This window comes from Hylobates moloch, unplaced genomic scaffold (genome assembly GCF_009828535.3).
Source record: "Hylobates moloch isolate HMO894 unplaced genomic scaffold, HMol_V3 SCAFFOLD_45, whole genome shotgun sequence".
NCBI lineage: Eukaryota > Metazoa > Chordata > Mammalia > Primates > Hylobatidae > Hylobates > Hylobates moloch.
Genome location: NW_026652320.1, coordinates 405144 through 430158, shown reverse-complemented (window position 1 = coordinate 430158; position 25015 = coordinate 405144). Strand labels below are relative to the sequence as shown.

Sequence of the window (25015 nt, the reverse complement as noted above, 5' to 3'; positions counted from 1 at the left end):
TAACAAATCTGCACATAAACCCCTTGAATCTATTTGAAAAATTGCATTTTAGAAAGAGCACTTTGACTACAAATGGATAATCAGTTAGAGACAGCAAATACTTGCCTGATTTCTCCCCATAAAGGATAGATTTCGCTTTGACTACAAATGGATAATCAGTTAGAGAGAGCAAATACCTGCTTAACTTCTCCCCGTAAAGGGTAGCTTCAACTAGAATATTTGGGAAGGAGACAAAAGGGTTATCTCATGACCACTTTTGAGCAATGAAAAAGTGGGTGGCTGCTTCTGTCTCTGAATTGGAAATTTCTCCCACCACTCTTCATTCTGTTCCACTCAAGGCCCACAGCTGGATGTTATTGCACAATTATGCAATATTAGCTTGATTCACAAGAGTCTTGATGTTGTTTCCTTTACAACACTATCCATTATTTCCTGCCATGGTACCCAATGGAGCCATTGTCTCTGACCATAAATCCTATGCCTTGACCCTTTTACAATGGCAGTGCCTAATTATGATGATAAATAATAATCATTACTATGACCTATGGAACACTTTTTACCTGTTACATTATCGCTAATGTTATAGAAGCCCTAAAGCAAAGTATTGTTTTCTCCATTTTGAGTATTTTTAACCTGTATTCAAATCCTCTTCTCCTCTCATGTCTACAACCTCTTTGTGATGAAGGAAGGATCAAAGCTTGTTTTTCATTTACTTAGAGAGAAATGGAAGCTAATTTGTATTGCCTTAGATTTTTCTCTGTAGCAAGTGTTGATTTTACTGATTTTATGTAAGCAGAAAAAAAGTCCATGTTTCAAGCTGAATTCTGATATTAAAATGGACTTATGATATATTAGCATATAGAAAAGGTTAAAAACTACCCAGGTCATATATAATTTTCCATTTCACCCTCTTCCAGTTTCATCTGTTAAAGAATAGGATACAAATACACAAAGTTATTGATTCAGATCCTAAGATTTTGCCTTGAATCAGTTTGATCTGGTTTATTGTTATTAACAAATGCATAGGGTGAAATCTGAAGTATTCTTGTTCCATCGGAGTAAGAGTGAGGGGTGATTTGCTCTGCCCACCTAACAACAACCAGGGCTTGCTTGTTAGTGGGACCTGAATTGATTGTGACAGGAGGTCATGAAGTCAGCTTCACAGGAACCTCTTTAAGAGGTTGAAGCTGAAAAGGACCTCAGGGATCCCTAAGGCTGATCTCCTCATTTTACAGAGAAGGTCCAGAGAAGTAAACTAACTTTTGTTACGATCATGTAGTGGAATAGTCGTAGAGCTAAGCTATCTTCATGACAGACTCAGGAACATAATCTAACTTCTTAGAAACTACCAGCAGTCTTCTGGGAAGAAAAGCATCAGTACACTTCATACTAACATACAGTTTCATCTTTTGTATAGGCATTTATAGAGTTTATCATCATAGTTATAAAATGTTGGGTGAGGTCTGTTCTTCAACATCAACATGATGGGAATCTGCTACAGTACATACATAATGGAATAGTTCAATGTAATCATCTCATGTTTTAATACCGTGCTCATCAAAGGATTGCCAGCTCCTTGAAAGGTAATTCTGTCTACAAATTAGGGATTGGACAATGACCTTCATTCACTGAATTGTGTTACAGATTTTTATGCTATTGAATAAAATCATTTTTATTGTTACTAGGTATATAAAATTTGCTACAGTTCTTGTAGTGTTCTTAGTGTTATAATTGGAAGCTATTTGACGTCCATATTTGACAAATTTCTCAATTTCTGGCACATTTCAGATTCTTCTGATTTTATCACTATTTACAGATTGCTTAGTCATACTCACTCTAGTTTATATTAATATATAGGATGTGCCAATGTGAGATATTTTTATGAGACTAAAAATTCCGTCAGTTTCTTTCAGGCAACTATAAAATCTGATTTAAGAAGTAATGTTTGCCTTGAATGAATTATCCAAATAATTAAATTTTTCTAATTAACTAAATTTTGCTCTCTCTTCTGTGTAGTTTGATAAGCCCCCATCAAAAAACATAGAACAGTGGCTCAGTAGTTCACAAATATAGTAGAGGCTTATTGTACTGTTGATCTCTAGGAACAAAGGCTTGTCTTAATATAATTATAGAAATGGCTCAATGCACACATTCTCAGTAAAATTTAATTCACGGCTCAGCCAAATTCATAGCATAATGAAGTATTTAATTGTAAGATTTTTATATTTTTCATAAGTTGTAAACTACTCTTTGGTCATTAAAAGCACCCAGGTATCAAAACTCATCAGAAAAGTTACCTCTGACTGGGTCTTAAAATAACCCTCCTTTAGGAGCAATATCTGTTAGTCTGCATTTTACCTTCTGAGTGAAAGGGAAAAGAGACAGATCAAAAGTCCTACATATGTGACTTAGTATTTGTTTTGATCTCTCATCTCTTCTTTAGTTTTCTCTATCATAGTTGTGTTCTAACCTATTGACCTACAATGTGGTATCCAGAACATTTTCTGGTGTCCTCATCAAATGCAGTCCTTTTTTATGCTAAGTCTGAGCGCTCTCTGTAATCCCTCATATTTGCTAAGAAGATCCAAAACCATTCATACTCTACAACAGAGTATCTGAATTTGGGTGGAGACTGTTTTTATATCAGGCTGTTGAGCTTACAGCACAAAGCTAGAGAAATGAAGGAAACAACCTTTTAAGTCATCCTGCCATACTGAGAGAGCATTGTTAGCATAAAAGATAGAAAATTGGCTTTAATTTTTTTTCCAGGCAGAGAAGAGCACTCATTATGTATCATCTGAGGTATAGATGAGAGGGAGAATTAACACTCTGTCTTCCACTTTGAGTTGGCTCTGCCTAGATGAAAGGGAGAGAGGCGCTCAGTCCTGGGCTCACTTATTCCAGGGAATGTTTCTCTGTAGTGTTCCCTTTATAACAAGTTTCCATGTGTTCTGTGTTCATATTCACAAAAGAGTTGCCATTGGGTTTTTTTCTTTGTTTATTTTTACCCCATTTGTGATTGTTCTTGACATTATACTCTAATTCTGTGATTTGTGATTATCCACCTAAATCCAACACCTTCGTCACAAGAGTCATTAATACGTTTTTATGGGTAAAGAACTTGAAGTCTGAAGACCCAGATCCAAGTCCAGGAGCCTCAACCAGTGGTACCACTTTGGACTTAACCTCTCTGTGCCATATTTTCTCTGTTTATAAAATGCTGATAATGATAGTTGCTTATTTTTTTTCATAGTTTTGAGTGTAAAATGAGATAAGGATGTGAAAATTATAAAGCTCTACATAAATTCTAATAGTGTTTTCATTCTTTTTTTAACAATTTTAAAGTATTAAAAATACAGATCAGATTCTCCTACACTATATACTCCTTTCAGGAAAATTAGTAGAGTTATTAGAGAGACAAAAGATAAATAAAAATGAAGGCAGACAACTGTGAAGCAACCATAGGGCATCATAATACATGTGGACTCTCCTTTACGCTCCTGATCTTGCTACTCAGAGTGTGGTCTGTGGATCAGAAGCATGAGCCTCAGCTGGGAGCATGTAGAAATGCAGACTCTCTGGTCTCATCCTAGACCTGTTGATTGAGAATCTGTATTTTCACAAGATCTCCAGTTGCTTAGTGTGTACATTCAAGTTTGAGAATCACCATATAGCATCCCATGTATCACTGGTAGCATTCAAGATGATTCTATATAGTAAACAAGTAAACTTTTTTTTTAAATTTTAATTACTTGGTTTGAAGAATATTAGAAGAAAATATTACCAGCCCATGAAACCTGTTATTTTAGATTTTAGATTTTCCTTAAGGTAAGGCTAACAGGTAGCTATTTACATATTTTTAACAGGTGAGTTAATTTAACAGAAATTAAGTAAATGATAGAGCAAATGATACTTGGAAATGGCGAAAATTATGAAGGTGGGTTTTATAACTGGTCTTATGGTAACCCTGATTTAGAAGCTCAGTGGGATTCATAGTAGGGTCTTAGTAGCTGTGAATGACTTCTGGGGTGCTGTTAGCCCTAGCTGAAGGTGCCCACAGGAGGCTTAGCTCTTGTGTTTGTCAGGCACCCCAGATCAGACTAGGGGTGTCATCTTTCACCATCCATGTGAAAATGCAAACTGAAATTACAAGGTCTAGGGCCCTTTATTTTAGTTCTGGATTACCTGTGCAGGTTTGTTACACAGGTAAACGTGTGCCATGGTGGTTTGCTGCACCTATCAACCCGTCACCTAGGTATTAAGCCCAGCATGCATTAGCTATTTATCCTGATGTTCTGCCTTCCCCCGCCCCTCCCCAGAAAGGTGACAGTGTCTGTTGTTCCCCTTCCTGTGTCCATGTGTGTTCAGCTCCCCCAATACATGAAAACATGTGATGTTCGGTTTTCTGTTCCTGTGTTAGTTAGTTCCTGTGTTAAAGGTTTCCAGCTCCATCTATTGTCCCTGCAGACGTCATGATCCCATTCCTTTTTATGGCTGCATAGTATTCTTTGATGTATATATACCACATTCTCTTTATCCAGTCTATCATTGATGGGGATTTGGGTTGATTCCATGTCTTTGCTATTGTGAATAGTGCTGCAGTGAACATAGGCATGCATGTATCTTTATAACAGAATGATTTATGTTCCTTTGGGTATATACTCAGTAATGGGATTGCTGGGTAAAATGGTATTTCTGGTTCTAGGTCTTTGAGGAATTGCCACACTGTCTTCCACAATGGTTGAACTAATTTACATTCCCACCAACAGTGGGAATGTAAACAAAGTGGGAAATAGGAACAGTGTTCCTATTTCTCCACACCTTTGCCAGCATCTGTTGTTTCTTGACTTTTTAATAATTGTGATTCTGAGTGGTGTGAGATGGTTTCGATTGCATTTCTCTAATGATCATTGATGATGAGTTTTTTTTCATATGTTTGTTGGATGCATGACTGTCTTCTTTTGAGAAGTGTCTGTTCATGTCCTTTTGCCCACTTTTTAATGGGGTTATTTTTTTCTTGTAAATTTGTTTAAATTCCTTGTAGATTCTGGATATTAGACCTTTGCCAGATGCATAGATTGCAAAAAATTTCTCCCATTCTGTAGGCTGTTCACTCTGATAGTTCTTTTGCTGTGCAGAAGCTCTTTTGTTTAATTAGATCCAAATTGTCAATTTTTGCTTTTGTTGCAATTGCTTTTGACATTTGCATCATGAAATCTTTGCCTGTGCCCATGTCCTGAATGGTATTGCCTAGATTTTCTTCTAGAGTTTTTATATTTTTGGGTTTTACACTTAAGTCTTTAATTCATCTTGAGGTAATTTTTGTATAAGATGTAAGGAAGGGGTCCAGTTTCAATTTTCTGCATATGGCTAGCTAGTTCTCCTAGCACCATTTATTAAATAGAGAATCCTTTCCCCATTGTTTGTTTTAGTCAGGTTTGTCGAAGATCAGATGGTTGTAGATGTGTGGTCTTATTTCTGATTTCTCTATTCTGTTCCATTGGTCTATGTGTCTGTTTTTGTACCAGTACCATGTTGTTTTGGTTACTGTACCTTGTAGTATAGTTTGAAGTCAGGTAGCATGATGCCTCCAGCTTTGTTCTTTTTGCTTAGGATTGTCTTGGCTATATGAGCTCTTTAGGTTACATATGAAATTTAAAGTCATTTCTTCTAATTCTGTGAAGAATGTCAGTGGTAGTTTAATGAGAATAGCATTGAATTTTTAAATCACTTTGGGCATTATGGCCATTTTCATGGTATTGATTCTTCCTATCCATGAGCATGGAATGTTTTTCCATTTGTTTGTATCCTCTCTGATTTCCCTGATTAGTGGTTTGTAGTTCTCCTTGAAGAGGTCCTTCACTTCCTTTATTAGCTGTATTTCTTAGGTACTTTATTCTCTTTGTAGCAATTACGAATGGGAGTTTATTCATCATTTAGCTCTCTGTTTGTCTATTGTTGGTATATAGGAATGGTTGTGATTTTTGCACATTGATTCTGTATCCTGAGACTTAGTTGAAGTTGCTTATGAGCTTAAGAAGCTTTTGTGCTGAGACAATGGTGTTTTCTAGATATAGGACCATGTCATCTGCAAACAGAGACAGTTTTACTTCCTCTCTTCCTATTTGAATGCCCTTTATTTCTTTCTCTTGCCTGAGAAAGAACTGGCCAGAACTTCCCAATACTATGTTGAATAGGAGTGGTGAGATAGGGCATCCTTGTCTTGTGCTAGTTTTCAAGGGGAATGCTTCCAGCTTTTGCCTGTTCGGTATGATATTGGCTGTGAGTTTGTCATAAATGGCTCTTAATTATTTTGAGGTATGTTCCATCAATATCTCTAGTTTATTGAGAGTTTTTAACGTGAAGAAATGTTGAATTTTACTGAAAGTAGGCTCCTTTCTTTGTCCCTTCAGCTCGGTGCTCTTTTGGGAAGAGTTCAAGCACAAAAATAGCCTTTATTTTTAAATTTACTACTTAGACTAACTGTAGGGACTAGAGTTATGTTAGCCTGTAGCTAAATGTTTTTCAAATATGTGGACAGTTTATCCAGGAGAGTTTTAATTCCTCATAACACAGTTTCTCTTGAGACACAATTATGGAGTCAAACTCAATTCCTCATGAGGTCAGACTTTTAAGATTTTTGTCTACATTTTCTTCCCTTTCACTTTTTTCAGTAACTTTTGATATTATTCAAGTAAAACAACTAAATTTCTAAGCATCATAAAATGTGTAGGGGGAAATGGTTTATGAATTGCCATGCCGTGCTTGTGTGGTTGCCTTCTGAGTTTTTTTTCTGAACCATTCCAGGTTCCTACATGTGCTAAAATAAAAACGTGTGCTCTTCTATTCATCTTCCCATTTTTTTCTTCAGCCCCATTTGCACTCTATCTTGACATTACTCTCTGATTCTGTGGTCTGTGACTATCCACCTGAACCCATCACCTTAACCAACTTAGTTCAGTTGCAGAAGATTTTCTTGCAAATGAAACTCTAGCTTATCGATCAGTGGTGTTGCTCCTCATGAAAAACCTTTTCAGAGATTTATAAATTGAAGAAGCATGGTAACTTGTAGTCTTGTAAAGAATGATATCCAGAAGATTCTTCAGTTATCTGCATACATAGCTAAATAGTTAATTTGATGTTTAAAGTATTACTCAGACTTCATACTGTCATCGTATGGACAGTTGCAACATCTTCGCTATTTTTTCTTGTAATAGATATTTTAAAATAATTTCATACAGTTGCAGAATCCAGCCTACTTCTGAATTTCTTCCATTTAAAATATACATAAAACAAAGTCAAGAGATAAGTAGCAGATTGGGGAAAAATCTTTGCAATATTATGACAGAGGCCTAATTTCCTTAATATCCATAGAGCTCTTCAAATGGCTAAAAAGAATAACCCAATAGAAAAATAGCAAGCAATATAAGCATGAAAAGATGTTCACTCTATCATTAAACATAAATCAAAGCAAGTTGCGGTTTTCCAGCTATCAGATTAGCTGAAATGAAAATGTTGGAAAAACCTCAATGTTAAAGAGTAGGAAAAATAGCATGTTGTTGAAGTTATGAATTGTTAAACTTTTCTGAAGGGTGGTTTGGCAATATTTTTGAAAATGTGAAATGTACATACACTTAGATCAAGAAATTCCACAGATATGAAAAGATATGTATGTAATGATAGTCTTTGCAGCATTATTTATAATAGCCTAAACTGAAAGTGACTTCTGTGTCCCTTAGGAGGATTTACAGTAGTAACATTGTTTATTGAGCCCATGGAATAACCTGCAGCCACTAAAAAGACGTCCTAGCTTTATAGGAAATAAAAAAAGGGGAGGGGGGGAACAAAATATAAAAGACAGAATAATATCCCTTTTGTATAAAAAAAAAAAGAGGAGGATAAAAGGATCCTATAAATACTTGTATGTGAATAAAAGTTCCTTGAAAAGAGGAAACAGATAATTATGGAAAGAGGAGGTAGAGATCAGGGATCCGGAGGATAGAGAGTGACACTGGGAGAGTAAGAGAGAGAGAAGCCAAGACTTTAATTATTTAAAAAATAAATAATTTTGAATATGTCAAAACAATTTTGTGCGATAAATGTGATTTAGGTGTGTTGAGAGACAGTGATAAAAAATCTGATTCATATCGCTTCTCTTGTCCCAACCCACACAGTCCTCCTGTCCCCACCTTCATTTCCACCCGTAATAGTTATGCTTTCATGAATATTAGCTGAGTGTTTTCACTTGCCTTAGGGGACTGCTTTTGAGAGAGAAAACGAGTATCAGTGAAGTGGCCTAAGGGCCGGCAGTGGAGGCAAAAATAAAGACTTTGCCCAGTATTTAAAATGAAAAGCTATCTGCTAAAAATGAGCCATTCTTTGGTAATTTTAATTAACCATTTAAAATAATTCAGATAAAAGCAATGACATTTTCCTAAAGAAGAATTTGGTTTGGACTTCCTGTATAATTATTTCAGTTGCCTATTACTCCTGTAAGGAAAACAAGGTTATAAGTTTTTCTCAAGCTCTTTTTCTTTTAGCCCCTAGGACATTCTCATTTCTATGTCTAGTTTGGGGGCAGACGCTTTGGATTATTGATGGAGTTCTTTTTAGAAATGGACTTTTACCTTCTTTAAATAGCCCTGGACATGCCTATGTCTCACCACTACCCAGGAAGTACATTTTGACACCTGGATTGAGTTATGAAATATATCTTTTACTCCTCGCTTTTTCCAGTTGCCGAGCATTTTAAATTTGCCCAATAGCATTTTACTTAGTTTATTTTAATACTTCAGAAAGTTATTTTAAGGTTTGTTGACTCAGTTTTTAAATCAAACAACTGTTCTACATGTTATTTTAATATTTAACATAAAATTCAGTTTTTACATATTTTTCAGCTCTCCCCTCTGCCACCCTGAGGACTTCTCATATCATAAATTTGTCCTTCATTTTGCCTTAGAGATCCTTTCCTCAGTATTGCATTTGGGTGTCTGAGAGATGCATCCAAAGATATGCTGTGTCCAGTGTTTGTTAGGCGTCTACCAGCTTTCATGCATGGTTGAGTAGGATGTTTTTTCAAGTTTATTTCTGGTGTTTTTTTTTTTTTTTTGCAGCCACCAAAGTTCTCCCTTTGCATTTTTTTTCCTAATCTAAACTTTCTGGGAGTGACAATGCTTTTTTCTTTCAGATGGAGACTATTTTACCTTTACAAGACATGAACCCATTGGAGTGTGTGGACAGATCATCCCAGTGAGTGTATCTCCTCGCACCTCGTATTTATTTTCATTTGACCCAGTTCTCTTAAAGACACATAAAACATGGTCCTCAGCGATGTGTGTTTTCCATTACTGGAGGAAAAAAAACGGAGCTCATGTTGTTGACATATCTTTAACAGCCTCCCTGCAAATGCTTATTTGAACAGGTTAATAGGGTTTCAGCTCCGTTACCAGGAGTTGAATTCTCAAGTCATGGAATTCTCATGATTAAAATAAGCAAAGCACAGTGTATTAATAACCTGCCCTTGGTTATTATGTCCATTCTGCTTATGGAAAATTAATGCTTTGTTATAGTTGTTTATTTTTTAGAATTGTGACTCACCATCCTTCCAGGCATATTATATGATCTTTTAATCCCATTCTTTCCCACTGTTTCTTTTCACAAGAATCTAGATAGAAGATGCTACAGAAGACACAGCGGTACAGTTAACGTCATAGTCATAATTGAAACCATGCTGAGCTGTTATGTGTCTTGTAAAGAGAAATAGATGTAGTGCTTAGTGTTTGGATTGGAACATTAAACATTGTCCCTTTGTTCCTCTCTGTCTCTCATACACACCCTTGGTACAATACAAAACATGACCGAAGCTTTTAACAGTACTAGCTAATAGTTCTGGCAGAGATTTCAAGGGGATGCTCAAAGTAAACTCTTATAGTATAGACAAGAAGTTTTCTTTTTTCAAAATATAGTAGTGTAACTCAAGATAATCTTTGGCATTGGGAACCAAAGATGTGGGGAAGGTATAATATTTGTTTGAATAATTGATGAATCTCAGGTTACTGTGAAATTTATTAGAGAATGCCAAGGGAAAATGAGAGGTTTGATTTAAGTTCTCTTGCTCCTAAAGGCCGTGGAGAAATCCTGCTTGGACCAGCTCTGGGATGAGATCTGTCACCTTCCTCGTAGGATTCAAACTTGCTTTTCTTGCCCTTGCCCAGACTCTCAACGCTGCAGCTTCACTGACAGGACAAGAGCTGCTTGTCAGCCAGCTCTGCCTCAATTACTGCACTTTAAGATTTATACACTGTAGATGGAATTAAAACATTACTGTGGACTCCCAAGTTTATAAACAACTAAGGGGAAAAGAAATTGGGTGTTTGGTGAAGGCAAGACACTTGTATATTTTTGCAAGCTTGCCAGAGCCAGTGAGAAGCCTTGAAGGATGGCAGCTGAGATGCTTCAGGCAGAAACACATTGTGGTCAAGGGCTGAAGCCAGGGGATATGGATTTCTGTTTTCTTTCTTAATGAAATTATCAATGACACCTGATAGTACTGAGGCTCATGCCTGAGCTTATGACAATACAAGCTTAATATCCTTTTTAAAATCAGTTTAAACTATTTTAGACCCCAACCTTATCTACTCATGTAAAATGTACTGTAGTCTCCAATAGCTTCTTTTACAGTGGAAAAGAGACAAATGAAAATTTTTGCATACTCATCAGTATATGCAGTTTATTTTTGTAATCATATATGTTTGTGACAATGCATGTATCTAAAGAAAAAGTACTACCTTGAAATACACATTGACTTAACTACAACTTAATTAGAATTTTCTAGTTTTTCCATGTTGAAGAACTTTCATACCAGTGTGAAAATTGTGATGTAAAAATCTCAGATGCAAGAAAAGTTTTCATACACGAGAACTTATTGGAACCAAAGCCTAATTAAAAAATACATAAAAACAACAGTGACAAAAAAAAAAAAAGAAGTAACAAAACTCCCTTTTCACAGTGGGATTTCTTTTGGTGGGTAGTTGGAATATAGTAATTGGTTGGTCAGAGAGAGAAGGAGAGATTTCCAAGGTCAGTGCTATTCTATTCTTAATGAAGTAATTGAAAATCCAAACATCTATACTTTGTAGTGGACAAGATTTATGTTGAGGACTAGTTTGAGAAATATGAGAAGTCACAGCTTGAAAACAAAGTAGTGGAGGAATATTTTTCCATCTATCAACTTTGAGTTTTTTTCCTTTCAGTGGAACTTCCCCCTGCTGATGTTTGCCTGGAAAATTGCTCCAGCTTTGTGCTGTGGCAATACAGTAGTTATTAAGCCAGCAGAGCAAACACCACTCAGTGCACTCTACATGGGAGCCCTCATCAAGGAGGTAAGAGAAAGGGACTTCAGGAGTGCTTCTGACTCCCCTTACAGCTGGAGCCTACTAGAGCATATCTCATTTAACATGATGCATCAGCTTTCATCAGCCATGTTTCCTCCTGTTCTGTTTTCTTAGGCTGGCTTTCCTCCCGGGGTCATCAATATTTTGCCAGGATATGGGCCAACGGCTGGGGCAGCAATAGCTTCTCACACTGGCATAGACAAGATTGCATTCACAGGGTCTACTGAGGTAGGTATCTGAAAAACCAGGGCTTGAGGAACAGTCTTGCAAATGAGTTGAGGGGTTACAAAAACAATAAAACTAGGACCCATAGGCTAGACACCAAAAGGGCAGTGAGTAAGTACCCAAGCCCACAAAGGATAACATTGGTGTCATAGAACACTGGTGGATGTGAAAGCAAAGGCACACAGGGACCATGTGTCCCCACAGATCTCTGAGCATTTTTGTGATACCATCTGTGTAAGAATTATCCCAGAATGTGGGGTTCTAGACACTTTGTTGAATAGTGGCAGAAGCAAGTTAAGAAGCTGGAAATCTAAACTAGTCTGTGGTAAGGATAAGAATGGAGACACAAGCTTTCCCTTCTCATTGTTTGGACAGGTCCTGTAGGTGCAATTGGCAACTCACTATGCCCTGTGAACCTTAAGAGATGATATAGAGCAGGGCTCAGTACATTTTTTTTTCTGTATAGGGCCAGATAGTAAATGTAAATTTTGCAGGCAATGTGGTCTCTGTTGCAACTACTCAGCCGTGCCATAGTATCACCAAACAGTCATAGATAATATTGAGTGTGGCTATGTGCCAATTAAAATTTATTTATAGACATGGAAATTGGAATTTTTACATAATTTTTATAGATTACAGATACTAATCTTTTTATTGTTTCTAGACATTTAAACATGCAAAAACTGTTTTTAGCTTGTAGGCCATACCAAAACAGCAGGGTACATTTGACCCATGGGCCATAGTTTACAGATCCCTGTTAGAGAGTCACAAGTCAGCTTAGGAAGATTTATAAATGTTACTCAAATTATCTATGATCCAGGTAACATGATAAGAAAGTCTGATTCATTGTTTCAGGTAGAACTTCACAGATGACATCATCATTGAACAAAGGATGTCTATCTAATAGAATGAGAGCAACATTTGTCATTTAAAATAGGCTAGTAGCCACATTAAAAAATAAATGAAATTAATTTTAATAACTTTAATCCAGTATTTTCAAAATATTTCAACATATAATCACTATAAGTTATTAATACAATATTTTGCATTCTCTTTTTCATATGCATTCTTTGAAATATGGTATGTGTTTTACATTGACAGCACATCTCTTCAGACTAGCCACATTTCAAGTTCTCCATTGCCATGCGTGCTATCATATTGGACAGCACAGATCTAGAAATGTTTTATGAGTTGATACAGAGTTTTAAACTGACTCACAGTAGTAAATTTAATAAAAGATTTATTAATAAACTTGAATATTAATTAATTCAGTTAGATTACTGAGTTTTGTGTTTGTCAAGAGTTAACCTTGTTTCCAAACATTTTATTCTAGTTGTATTTGTTATTGTAATTTTGCAGTTTAATGAAACATTTAAACCAAAATGTATGAAAGGGAATTATTAATTATTCTAAGATTAATGCTTTGAAAATATTTGCTAAAGGCTAGCTGCTAAGAAAAACTGAAGATGCAATCAATTTAAGACAACTGTAAAAGACTGGGGAAAAATATAAACCTAGATAGAATGGGCACCTGGAATTGCTTTGCAAATGTTTTTAAGTCCTTACTTCACTTTAAAGAAATTGAAACCAGAAATCATTCATAAATAATAATTTAGGGGTGTGATTTAATCAGAAGAGACAGGTGGACCCATAATTAAGAAAAGTTCTTGGTTCTACATGAAAAGACTGGAGAATGAATATACATATTTTTAAAACTCAAATGAAATATTCAAAGTATCTTTTCCTGCTTTAACCTTTTTCTGTTGACCAACAATGGTCCTGATTGAGTCAGTCTTGTTTTTTATTTTTTTATTTTTTTGAGATGGAGTTTCACTCTTTTGCCCAGGCTGGATTGAAGTGGCACAATCTCGGCTCACAGCAACCTCCATCCCCCAGGTTCAAGCAATTCTCCTGCCTCAGCCTCCCAAGTAGCTGGGATTATAGGCACCCACCACCATGCCCGGCTAATTTTCATATTTTTAGTAGATATGGGGGTTTTGCCATGTTGGCCAAGCTGGTCTCGAACTCCTGACCTCAGGTGATTCACCTGCCTTGGCCTCCCAAAGTGCTAGGATTACAGGCATGAGCCATGGTGCCTGGCCTATTGTGTAACTTTTTAAATAAAAAATGACAGCATAATATGTCAAACAAGAGATAACACCTTGTCATGTTAGTACCTACATCTGCGGCATTTATTTTTAACAGCTGCATGGAATACTCTTGCATCAGTATATCATCATTTAATCCTGTATTAATGTACACTTAAGGGTGTTTTTTCCACTAATTTTTCCTATTAGACCACTGAAATAAAACCCTTTGGAGACCCAAGAAAAATTTTATTTGTAAATCTTTAACTGTATACACATGTATATACGTATACACACACGTCTAATATGTACATATTAGACGCTCAGTTGGATGTAGTTCTAGAAGTGGAATTGCAAAATAAAAACATATTTATAACTTGCTTACCAAGAAGGCCTTAGAGTAGGTGTTAGGTATGTTAATCTTTTGTTTGTTGTAGAATTTGAAAATATGATTGTTTGTTCTTTGCTTTTTAATTTTTTTAAAACAGTTGTTTGCCATGTGCCTCCTTTAGTCTTTCTCTGACAGCTTCTGGATTTCCTGTCATTTTTGAACAAACCGCTTTAAGATTATACAAACGGCCCTTAATATTTTCTTTCAGTACTTTTATGGTTTTGTTGTTTAAATCTTTAATCTGGTTAGAATTTATTTTCATGTATAATGGAAGGTGAGGGTTGTTTGTTTATAAATAATGTTCAGTTACTTCAGAACAATTTATTAAACAGTCTACCCCTTTGCAACTCATCTGAATATAACATAACATTACATGATACATTTCCATATATACAGGTTGGAGCAAAAGTAATTTGATTAAAAGTAATGGCAAAAACTGCAATGACTTTTGCACCAAACTATACAGGAAATTTCTGTTTTAGAGCTCATAATTTTCTGTTCTTTCACTAGTACCAGACTGCCTTAATTACTAGGTTTCATAAGATGTGTTACTATAATGTAGGCAAGATACCCTCTTATTTGGTTTTTCAAAGCCCATTTATTCTTTTAGAAGAAATTTCAAACCGATTTTCTAAGCACCTTATGTTACTCTAAAAAACTTTCATTGAAATTTTGATTGGCATGACATTACATGTCTATATTAAAATGAGGAAAAATGCTATCTTTACCATATTGACTCCTCATCTGGGAATATGATATAAATCTCTTCAATTGTTTGTTGTAGTGTTCATCACTGATGTCATCATATAGGTGTTAGGAATTTCTTGATAAATTAACTTCTAGCATTTAATATTTTCTTCCAAGATATTTCAGTCTAAAAACGAGTAACATTTTTGAGATGGAGTCTCGCCCTGTCACCCAGGCTGGAGCGCAATGGCGTGATCTCGGTTCCCTGCAAACTCTGCCTCCCGGGATCAAGTGATTCGTAGCTGGGACTGCAGGCACGCACCACCATGCCTGGCTAATTTTTTTATCTTGAGATGGGGTTTCACCATGCTGGCTAGGCTGATCTTGAGCTCCTGACCTCATGATCCACCAGCCTCAGCCTCCCAAAGTGCTGGGATTACAGGTGTGAGCCACTGCACCCGGCAAATAAGTCACAATATCAGGTAGTGGAAGTTATATTGAATAAATGGAATCTCATCTTTCAGGTCAGACAAGAAGCCACATAGTGAGTCCATAAAAGCATAAGTGCTTATTGCAAGGCAGCTTGGGTTCAAATCTGTTTTGCCACTGAAGATCTTTTAACTTTTTAAATGACTTTACTGAAGTATAATTTACATACAATAAAATGCACTCATTTAAGTATCGTGTATATACACCTGTGTAACCATCCGAATCAAGATGTTGAGTGTTTCCATGCCTTAGAAAGATTTCTCATGCCTCTTTGCAGGTAACACCCTTGGCTTCTGGCAACCACTGATTTTTTTTTTTCTTATTAATTTTGCCTATTCTAGAATGTCATATAAATGGAATAATATCTATGTGTTTTCATTTTTGTTGTTCAACATTTAATGTATTTATGATATGGTCAGGTCTAAAATCCCCCATTTTGATTTGTTTTCTCTTTGTCCATATTTTCCCTCTTTGTCTGCCTTTTGGATGAATTAGATAATTTTACCACTCTTTTATATTCTATTTTGCTTTATTAGCTGTACCTCTTTTTAAAGTGTTTGCTTTAGTGTGTACAATATGCACCTCAATCACAGTCTACCATTAAATACTATTATGTTACTTCATATACAATGTGGTAACCATACAGCAGCATTGTTCCAATCTCATCCTTTGTGTTATTGTTGCCCTATAATTTACTTATACATATGTTATATGCCCCACAATACATTGCTGCTGTTTTTGTTTTAAAATTTGTTTTTTGAATAAATAAGAATACAAAATTATTGTCTGTTTACTCACATACTTGATATTCCTGGCCTCCTTCCTTGTTTGTGTTGTAGGCCCATTTCCTTCTGGTATCATTTTCCTTATCTGTAAAGATCTTTAACGTTTCTTATAGTGCAGGTCTACTAGTGATGACTTCTCTCAGCTTTTGTTTGTCTAAAAAATGGCTTCATTTTGTCTTCACCTTTTTTTTTTTTTTTTTTGAGGGGGAGTCTCACTCTCGCTCAGGCTGGAGTGCAGTAGCGTGATCTCGGCTCACTGCAAGCCCCGCCTCCCAGGTTTGCACCATTCTCCTGCCTCAGCCTCCCAAGTAGCTGGGACTACAGGCACCCGCTACCATGCCCGGCTAATTTTTTTGTATTTTTAGTAGAGACGGGGTTTCACCATGTTAGCCAGGATGGTCTCGATCTCCTGACCTCGTGATCCGCCCACCTCGGCCTCCCAAAGTGCTGGGATTACAGGCGTGAGCCACTGCACCCGGCCTGTCTTCACTTTTTAATAACTTTTTTTTTCTGGATATAAAATTCTAATGTGACAGTTTGTGTTTTATTTTACTTTCAAGACTTCAAAGATATCATTCTGGCATGTTTCTGACTTTACTGTTTCTGATGAGATACAGCAATCATTCTTACCTTTCTTTTACTGTAAGTAATGTTTCTTTTCCCCCAGACTGCTTTTGAGAGAGTTTCTTTTTATCAGTTTTCAGCAATTTGATTGTGATGTGCTTTTGTGTATTTTGTTGGTTCGTTAAAATTTCTGTATCTGTGAGTTTATAGTTAAAATTGGGAAACATTTTGACCATTATTTCTTCAAATTTTTTTTTTTTTTTTTTGCTTTCTACTCCCCCCTTCTATTTACAGATATGTTAGATCATTTGTCATTATCCCATGGGTCACTGGGACTCTTTTATTTCCAGCATTTTTTTTCTTTGTGCTTCCGGCTAGGTAACTTCCATTGTCATCTTTGACGTTTGTATATTCTTCTGTAATGCTTCATCTGCTTCAGAGATTTTGTTTTTAAGTTCTAGAAATTCCATGATTTTTAAAATATCTTATATTTTCTTCCTCACTACACCCCTTTATTCCTTTAAATTTGTGTAGACATCTATTTTACAATCCTTGTCTGTGGCCAGGCGTGGTGGCCCACACCTGGAATCCTGGTACTCTGAGAAGCTGAGGCAGGTGGATCACCTGAGGTCAGGAGTCCGAGACCAACCTGGCCAACATAGTGAAACCCTATCTCTAGCCAGGCGTGGTGCTGCACACCTGTAGTCTCAGCTACTCAGGAGGTTGAGGCAGGAGAATTCCTTGAACCCAGGAGGCAGAGGTTGCAGTGAGCCAAGATCACACCACTCCACTCCAGCCTGGGCGATGGGAGTGAGACTCCATCTAATAATAATAATGAAATCCTTGTCTGTTACTTTTAACTTCTCTGTCATTTCTGAATTTATTTCTTTTGACTGGCATTTTTCCTGTTTATGGGTCCTTTTTTTTTGGCTTTTCTGTTAATTTTGAAAGGATAGTGGACATTGTGACGATTATATCGATTTTGTTGTTTTTCTTTAAAGAATGTCAAACTTTTTTTTTTTCTAACAGGTAGTTAAGTTACTTGAGGTTCAGCTTGTCTCTTTTGGAACTTATTTTTAAGCTTTGTTAAGACTAGTTTATTCTTATTAATAAGCTGAAATCCTTCTGAGGTTTCTGTTGAATGTCCACAGTGTTCAACAAGATCTTTATCTGTCTGGTCAGAATTCAGACCATCATATTCTGCTTTGGTCTCCTCATACCATACTGCAATCTAGAAAGTTTCGGCAAAAAAGGGTTTCCTTTATTTGTTTTCCTTTTCTCTAGACTCATAGTCCCAAACTGCCTGATATCCAATGATTGAATAAAACAATTTCATATACTTTTCTAGTTGTTTATAATGGCAAAACAAGTCCAGTGTCGGTTACTCCATTACAATTAGAAGCAGAAGTCTCTCTGGCACCTTTTGATTAATTTTGATATTGTTTGATTTTCTTTAGGTTTCATGCAGATCACCTTTACAGTTAATGAGGTTACTATTTTATTTACTTCAGTTGGTCAAATCAAAGTATTGGGAATACAACCATAAGGACATACTGGATTTGGAAAAGCCCTTGATTTAATTAATATTGAATATTTAAGCAGTACTTTACTCTCATAAGTAACTCCTTTTTCATCTTTGAGTGAGCCGATTTGCTTATCAGTTTAGTCTTGATTTTATAAGTTTTACTTTGAAAAGGTGGCAGTTTCTGGTCATATATGAAGATTTGTGTGGAGGACATTCTCTTTGGAGTCTATCCCTTAGGCCTTCTCAGTACCTCAAGTAGTATCTTATGTATAGTAAACACACATTGTAAATATTTGTTGCTACATGAAGGAGGAAAGACTGAATTTGGTAAATAAAAACTTAATCTCAGAGCTAGAAGGTGAGGTATCAGTAGAACCCTTCCCTTCTTTAAAATGCCACCATAAGCATAGGGTTTACTATTTTTTACTTCATAGCCATATAATTATGGACCAGCCACTTGGTTTTGTACAAAATTGGTTTAATAATAGCATACATACCTGTTTCTCAGGGTCATGAGAATTAAATGCAATATGAGTTTGGGAAATTTTAAGCAGTAAGCAAATGTTAGTTTGTAATATGACATCAGCATCTCAAGAAGGGAGAGATGTCTAGGGGTTGGGTGGTCTATCAAGGTTTCAAGAGAAAGGGGGATTTGAGGGTCTGTAGGATATAGATAAGTAGAGTGGATTGGGAAGAAGGTGCAGTGTTAGTCAACAACTAGAAGCAGGAGAACACAAAGTCTTAGTGGAATAAGGGAATTGGGAAGGGACTGGGGAGAAACGTTGGGAGTCAGATGAACTGGGAAATAATATGCAAATCAAGGCATTGGAAATAATTCTGGGTCAAAAAATTGTGGCCAGCATGTAGAAGATATCACAGACAAAGATATCACAAGAAAACTACATACCAACATCTTATGAGTATAGATGGAAAAATCCTCAACAAAATACTAGCAAACAAAATCCAACAATATATAAAAATGATTATATACCATGACCAAATGGGATTTATCCCAAGAATGCAAGGTTGGTTTTATATATGTAAAAAAAAATCAATGTAATACTCCATAGTAATGGAATAAAGGACAAAAACCAAGTGATCATCACAGAAGAAATGTGGCAAAATCTAATACCACACAGAAACATGCACAAAAATGTTCACAGCAGCATTATTCTTAATTGCCAAGAAGTGGAAACAACTCAAATGTCCATTAAGTGATAAGCTGATTAACAAAAAGTGGTCTATCCATACAATGGAATATTATTCACCCATAAAACGGAGTGAGGTATTTATATATGCTGCAGCCTGAATGAGCCTTGAAAACACTATATCAAATGAAAGAATCCAGTTACAAAAGACTATATCATGTGACTATATGAAATGTCCAGAATAGGCAAATCTATAAACAGAAGTTGATTAGTGGTTGCAAAGGACTGGGAGAATGGAAAGTGACTGCTGATGGAATATGAAGTATCTTTTTGGGATATTTATGTCCTCAGAAGTAAGGTTGTGATGGATGCACAACTCTGTTAATATACTGAAATCCACTGAATTGTACACATCAAAAGAGTGGATTTTATGGTATATGAGTTATATCTCAAGCTGTGAAAAATCAATTAATTTTACCAAGTATTCAAGGCTTTACATTTTGGATATTAATAGCCAACATTGATTTAGCACTTACTTTGTGTCAAGTACCTGCTAAATGCTTTGAATACATTATTACAACAACCCTACAGCATTGAGCAAAGTGTGGCTAAGAAGGGTTAAATTACCTGCCCAGGGTTACATGCTAGTAAGTTGTAGGGCTCAGAGTCACACCCAGGGCCTATATTCCATATTAGAGTGGTACACTGCCTCCCAGGCTAAGGGACTATACACCCTCCCATAGGAGAGAGCCATTAAAATTCAGAGTGACATATTAATAGGAGTACTTAGGAAGGATAATTTCTCAGTGCAGCATGCGTAGGTCATAGACACATTGTAACTCCTTTTTTTCCTAAAATTCACTTCAAAATTCCATCTTTGCCCCCTTTAAATTTCATTTGTTACAATATAGGGTTTCCATTTGACACTGTCTGATATAGGACTTGAAAGTTTTAAAACTTAAGTTGTTTCAAGTCAGTTCCACAAACATTTATCAAGCACTTACGTGTCTAGCACTATGCCAGATCTTGGAGAGGCAAAGGTGTTGTTTTATGTGATTCAGTCTAGCCCAAGAGATAATCTGTGAATATGTAACTATTAGAGTGTGGTGTGTTATGGGAGCATGGAGAGAAGAGGAGAATTCTCTGCATCATTACCTAAAAATGTCATGATTTTCAAGATGCTAAGATCAAGGACAGAACTAAAGTTCTGTCATTTAATATAATTTTCAAATGTATCCGTATCTAGGAGAAATGTCATTAGTTGAAGATATTTACATTTGAATGAAAAGCTACTTTATTCAAAGATAAAAGTATTTTAAGAAAAAGATAATTCTCCATCTTAATTCCACAGTTGTTAATATTCACAACTGGCAAGAATTTAATGCTGTCTTCCTTTTCTGTTATCACTGGTCTCTTTGGAGAAAATGGAACTGTAGTTTTATGGGAACCAAAATACAAAAAGAACTTCGAGGAAAGGAATGCTAGCTGTGAGGACGCTTGTGAGTAATGTGTTATTTGATATTGGCAGATAATCAACAAATAGTGGTATCATTTATTCTCAAAATCATTTCCTATGCCAGATATTAAGGAATCAGCACTTTGTAAAAGCTCGATATATATTTTGCTGGAAGGTAGGATGGGATATTAAGTTTCACTGTTTCCTTTCAATAGCAAATGCAGTTTTGTTGTCATTCCTGCAGTTGTACTTTTAACAGGCATTTAAACACCAGAGCTGCAGATTTTATGTGATTTCAGTGTCTATCCTTAGAAGTCTCTTTAATAGGATGTGAAAAACCTTATAGAGATGGGGAAATAAAAACAAACAACACAGCCCCAAGAACCTAAATCATACCAGATGGGACATGTTGAGAAGGGTAGTATGTGTCTGATTTCCTAGGGTCCTTAACTCTTGGTAGGTGAGCCAACACTGAACACGACATGCTCAATGACTGCTAAACATGTAGCCTCAGTGTTCTAGTGAGAGTAGTTAATAGTCAGGGGGTACCAAATTGTGTAAAAGCTGGAGAAAATATTAGGTTTTCCTCAACAGTGATTTCCCATGAATCATCTTTTTACACTTCAGATTATATTATTCTTAACCACATTTAGGGCAAGTAATGTCCATCTACAAAACTATGCAGATGGCTTGTCATAAGCAAAGATAATTCCCAAGCTGAACAGTAAATGATCAATCTGATTAAGCTAATGATCAACAAAGACCAACCCATACAATTTAACATTACTTTAGGATTTTTACAGCATTAATGTAGTTCAGCCTGAGTTAATTTCTCTTCATCCTTTATTTAGAGTCTCTTAAAAGAAAATAAAGTACTCCTCAGTGCTTTCCTAAAATGGAAGTTTGACAGAATAGTATATCACAACTCTGTAGTTTGCCTCTCTCTAAACCAACTAAAGGAAATCATCACTTTTTCAGTAAGTTTTGAACACAGTCTTCAAATCATACCTAAGGAATCAAGATTAAATATGTCAGTCATATCAGAAAACCAGACAATTTAAACATCTATTATACTTGAATCGATTCATTCACATTACATGTTATTATTTAATCTTTCCAGGCCTCAGATATCCCAGCTGTAGATTAGAGATGATTGTACCTACCTCATAGATTGTGAGGATGAAAGATGATTTGAATGTGTTCCCCAGAAAGTGTGTGTTGGTTATTTAATCTACAATGCAATAGTGTTGAGAGATGGGCACTAGTGAGGGGTGTTTAGGTGGGTACTAATCTGTTAACCCATATTAATAGATTAATGCCATTATAAAAGGCCTTGAGGTTGCACATTGAATCTCATGCTGTCTTGTGCTCTCTTGCCTTTCCGTCTTTCACCATGGGATGACACCACAGGAAGTCCTTCACCACATGTGGGTCTCTCAACCTTGGACTTCCTAGCCTCTCAAACTGTAAGAAATGAATTTCCTTTCTCTATTAGGTATCCAGTCTGGGACATTATAGCTAAACTGAATGGACTAAGAAAAGCTAGTATATCTAGAGTGTTTAGCACAGGATCTAATTCTTAGTAAAGTGTCAGTAATTATTAACCGTCATTGTTTTCTATTTATTTTTAAAAAGAAGTTTACAGGACAATTAATGCTTGGGGAAGTGTGGTATAATAGATGAGGCACTGGATTTGATCCACAAATCATGGATCAAATCCCAGCTTTCCTGCTGTGTGACTTTTGGCAAATTATTTAGTCTGTTCTTTCATGTCTTCTTGCATTAGTAAGGCCTATGAATCACTCCTTACAGGCTCATTTGAAGATTGAAATAATGTATTTGAAAGTTCCAAGCATATTGCTTAGCATATTGTAAGAATTCAGTAAACATTAGTTGAATCTGAAACTTCCATTTGCAAATAATATATTTGTCAATAACTACATTCTGCTCTCCTCTGGCAACTTTACTCTCCTTTTGTTTATTTTGTAGCTTTTGTAAATATTTTACAAATATTTTTGGCTACAAGTAAGTGTTTGTGTGTGTGTGTGTGTGTGTGTGTGTTTGCTCTTCTATTTCACTTCTTGGAAGACTGCCTTGGTGCTTGCTTGGATAAACTGATTATGAATCCTTTTTCTTTTTTGGTAAAATAGTGTACTAGATTTAGAATACAGTACAGGAACCCAGGAGCTTGTTTTTTGAAAAGATTAACAAGATAGACCACTAGCCAGACTAATAAAGAAGAAAAGAGAAAAGAATCAAATAGACACAATAAGAAACAATAGAGGGGTTATCACCACGGATCCCACAGAAATGCAAACTACCATCCGAGAATACTGTAAGACTAAACCAGGAAGAAGTTGAATCCCTGAACAGACCAACAACAGGCTCTGAAATTGAGGCAATAATTAATAGCCTACCAACCAAAAAAAGCCCAGGACCAGACGGATTCACAGCTGAATTCTACCAGAGGTACAAAGAAGAGCTGGTACCATTCCTTCTGAAACAATTCCAAACAATAGAAAAAGAGGGACTCCTCCCTAACTCATTTTATGAGGCCAGCATCATCCTGATACAAAAACCTGGCAGAGACACAACAAAAAAAGAAAATTTCAGGCCAATATCCCTGATGAACAATCCAGCAGCACATCAAAAACTTATCCACCCCTGTCCCATGTGGCCCTGTCCCGCAGCCTGCTAGCCACGAGTTCCACGCAGTTCAACAAGGGCCTCTAGTATGGGCTGTCAGCCGAGGTCAAGAACTGGCTCCTGCCCAAATATGATCCCCAGAAGGAGGCAGAGCTCCGCAGCTGGATCAAGGGACTCAATGGCATCTCCATTGACCCTGACTTCCAGAAGAGCCTGAAGGACGGGATTATCTTACGCATACTCGTGAACAAGCGGCAGCTGGCCTCAGTCCCCAAGATCAACCACTCCATGTAGAAGTGGCACCAGCTAGAAAACCTCTCCAACTTCATCAAGGCCATGGTCAGCTATGACATGAACCCCATGGACCTGTTCGAGGCCAACAACCTGTTTGAGAGTGGGAACATGAGGCACACACAGGTGTCTCTTTTTGCCCTAGCAGGGAAGGCCAAGACTAAGGGGCCGCAGAGCGGGGTGGACATTGGCATCAAGTACTCAGAGAAGCAGGAGCGGAACTTCAGTGATGCCGCCATGAAGGCTGGCCAGTGCGTCATCGGGCTGCAGATGGGCACCAACAAATGTGCCAGCCAGTTGGGCATGACCGTGTATGGCGTGAGGAGGCATCTGTGTGACCCCAAGAATCACATCCTGCCCCCCATGGACCACTCGACCATTAGCCTCCAGATGGGTACAAATAAGTGTGCCAGCCAGGTGAGCATGACGGCTCCTGGGACGTGGTGGCACATCTATGACACCAAGCTGGGAACCGACAAGTGTGATAATTCCTCCATGTCCCTGCAGATGGGCTACACCCAGGGTACCAACCATAGTAGCCAGGTCTTTGGTCTGGGCCAGCATATATATGACCCGAAGTACTGCCCGCCAGGCACAATGGCTGACGGGGCTCCCTTGGGTGCTGGCGACTGCCTGGGCCCAGGAGAGGTCCCTGAATATCCCCCCTTACTACCAGGAGGAGGCTGGCAACTGAGGCTTCCAGCACACTCTCTCCCCACACTGTCTCCCTGTCTGGGTTTTTGGGTTTTTTTTGTGTTTTCGTCTTTTTTTTTCTTTCTTAACCTGTTCAGTGCTGCCAATCAACTGAGGGTCTGTGAGTGGCAATGTGGAATCCGGCAGCAGGGCTTTCTTCCCCCTTGCCTTGGTCCTTCGCAGGACTGAGCTACGAGGCTGTGGGGGAAGGGGTCAAGGCCATATCCCAATATGTGTATGGTGAGGGTCCCTGCTAGCACGTCCAGGCTGTCAGCAGAGCTGTGCTGGGGAGAAGAGACCTGGGCTTGGAGGGAACTAGTACCCGAAGGTTTCCAATTGCCTTGCCTCTTGCCACTTCTGTCAGCCGATCAGTTTGTGGTTTCTATACCCGCAAAAGTTTCAGGAAGCATTAACAAAAGAAAAATACATTTTTTTTTCCTGAGGAATGGGGTGGGGACAGTGGAGAGGGTGCTTGGAAATGAGTCCCCTGGGAAAGGGGGCCTGTCGATGATGCTAAATATCTCAGGCTCCCAAGTGGCTGGATTTCCCTAGGACCCTCAGACCAACAGACCTCAGACCTGCCTCAGGGCCCAGCGGGAAAAGAGGCCTGTACAAGGAAGTGGATGCTGAGTGGT

General features: G+C 37.3%; 1 protein-coding gene and 1 pseudogene across 3 annotated transcripts in view; both read left to right on the top strand.

Annotated features, from left to right (window-relative positions):
- Positions 1-25015, top strand: part of LOC116463621 (retinal dehydrogenase 2) — a 125523-nt gene that overhangs the window by 71841 nt on the left and 28667 nt on the right. For all 3 annotated transcript variants that reach the window (XM_058434767.1, XM_032146799.2, XM_058434768.1), the window contains exons 5-7: positions 9188-9249; positions 11253-11381; positions 11508-11621. In XM_058434767.1, the coding sequence (XP_058290750.1) occupies positions 9188-9249; positions 11253-11381; positions 11508-11621 (305 nt within the window). The remainder of the gene's footprint in view (positions 1-9187; positions 9250-11252; positions 11382-11507; positions 11622-25015) is intronic.
- LOC116463627 (calponin-2-like) lies at positions 21930-24381 on the top strand (annotated as a pseudogene).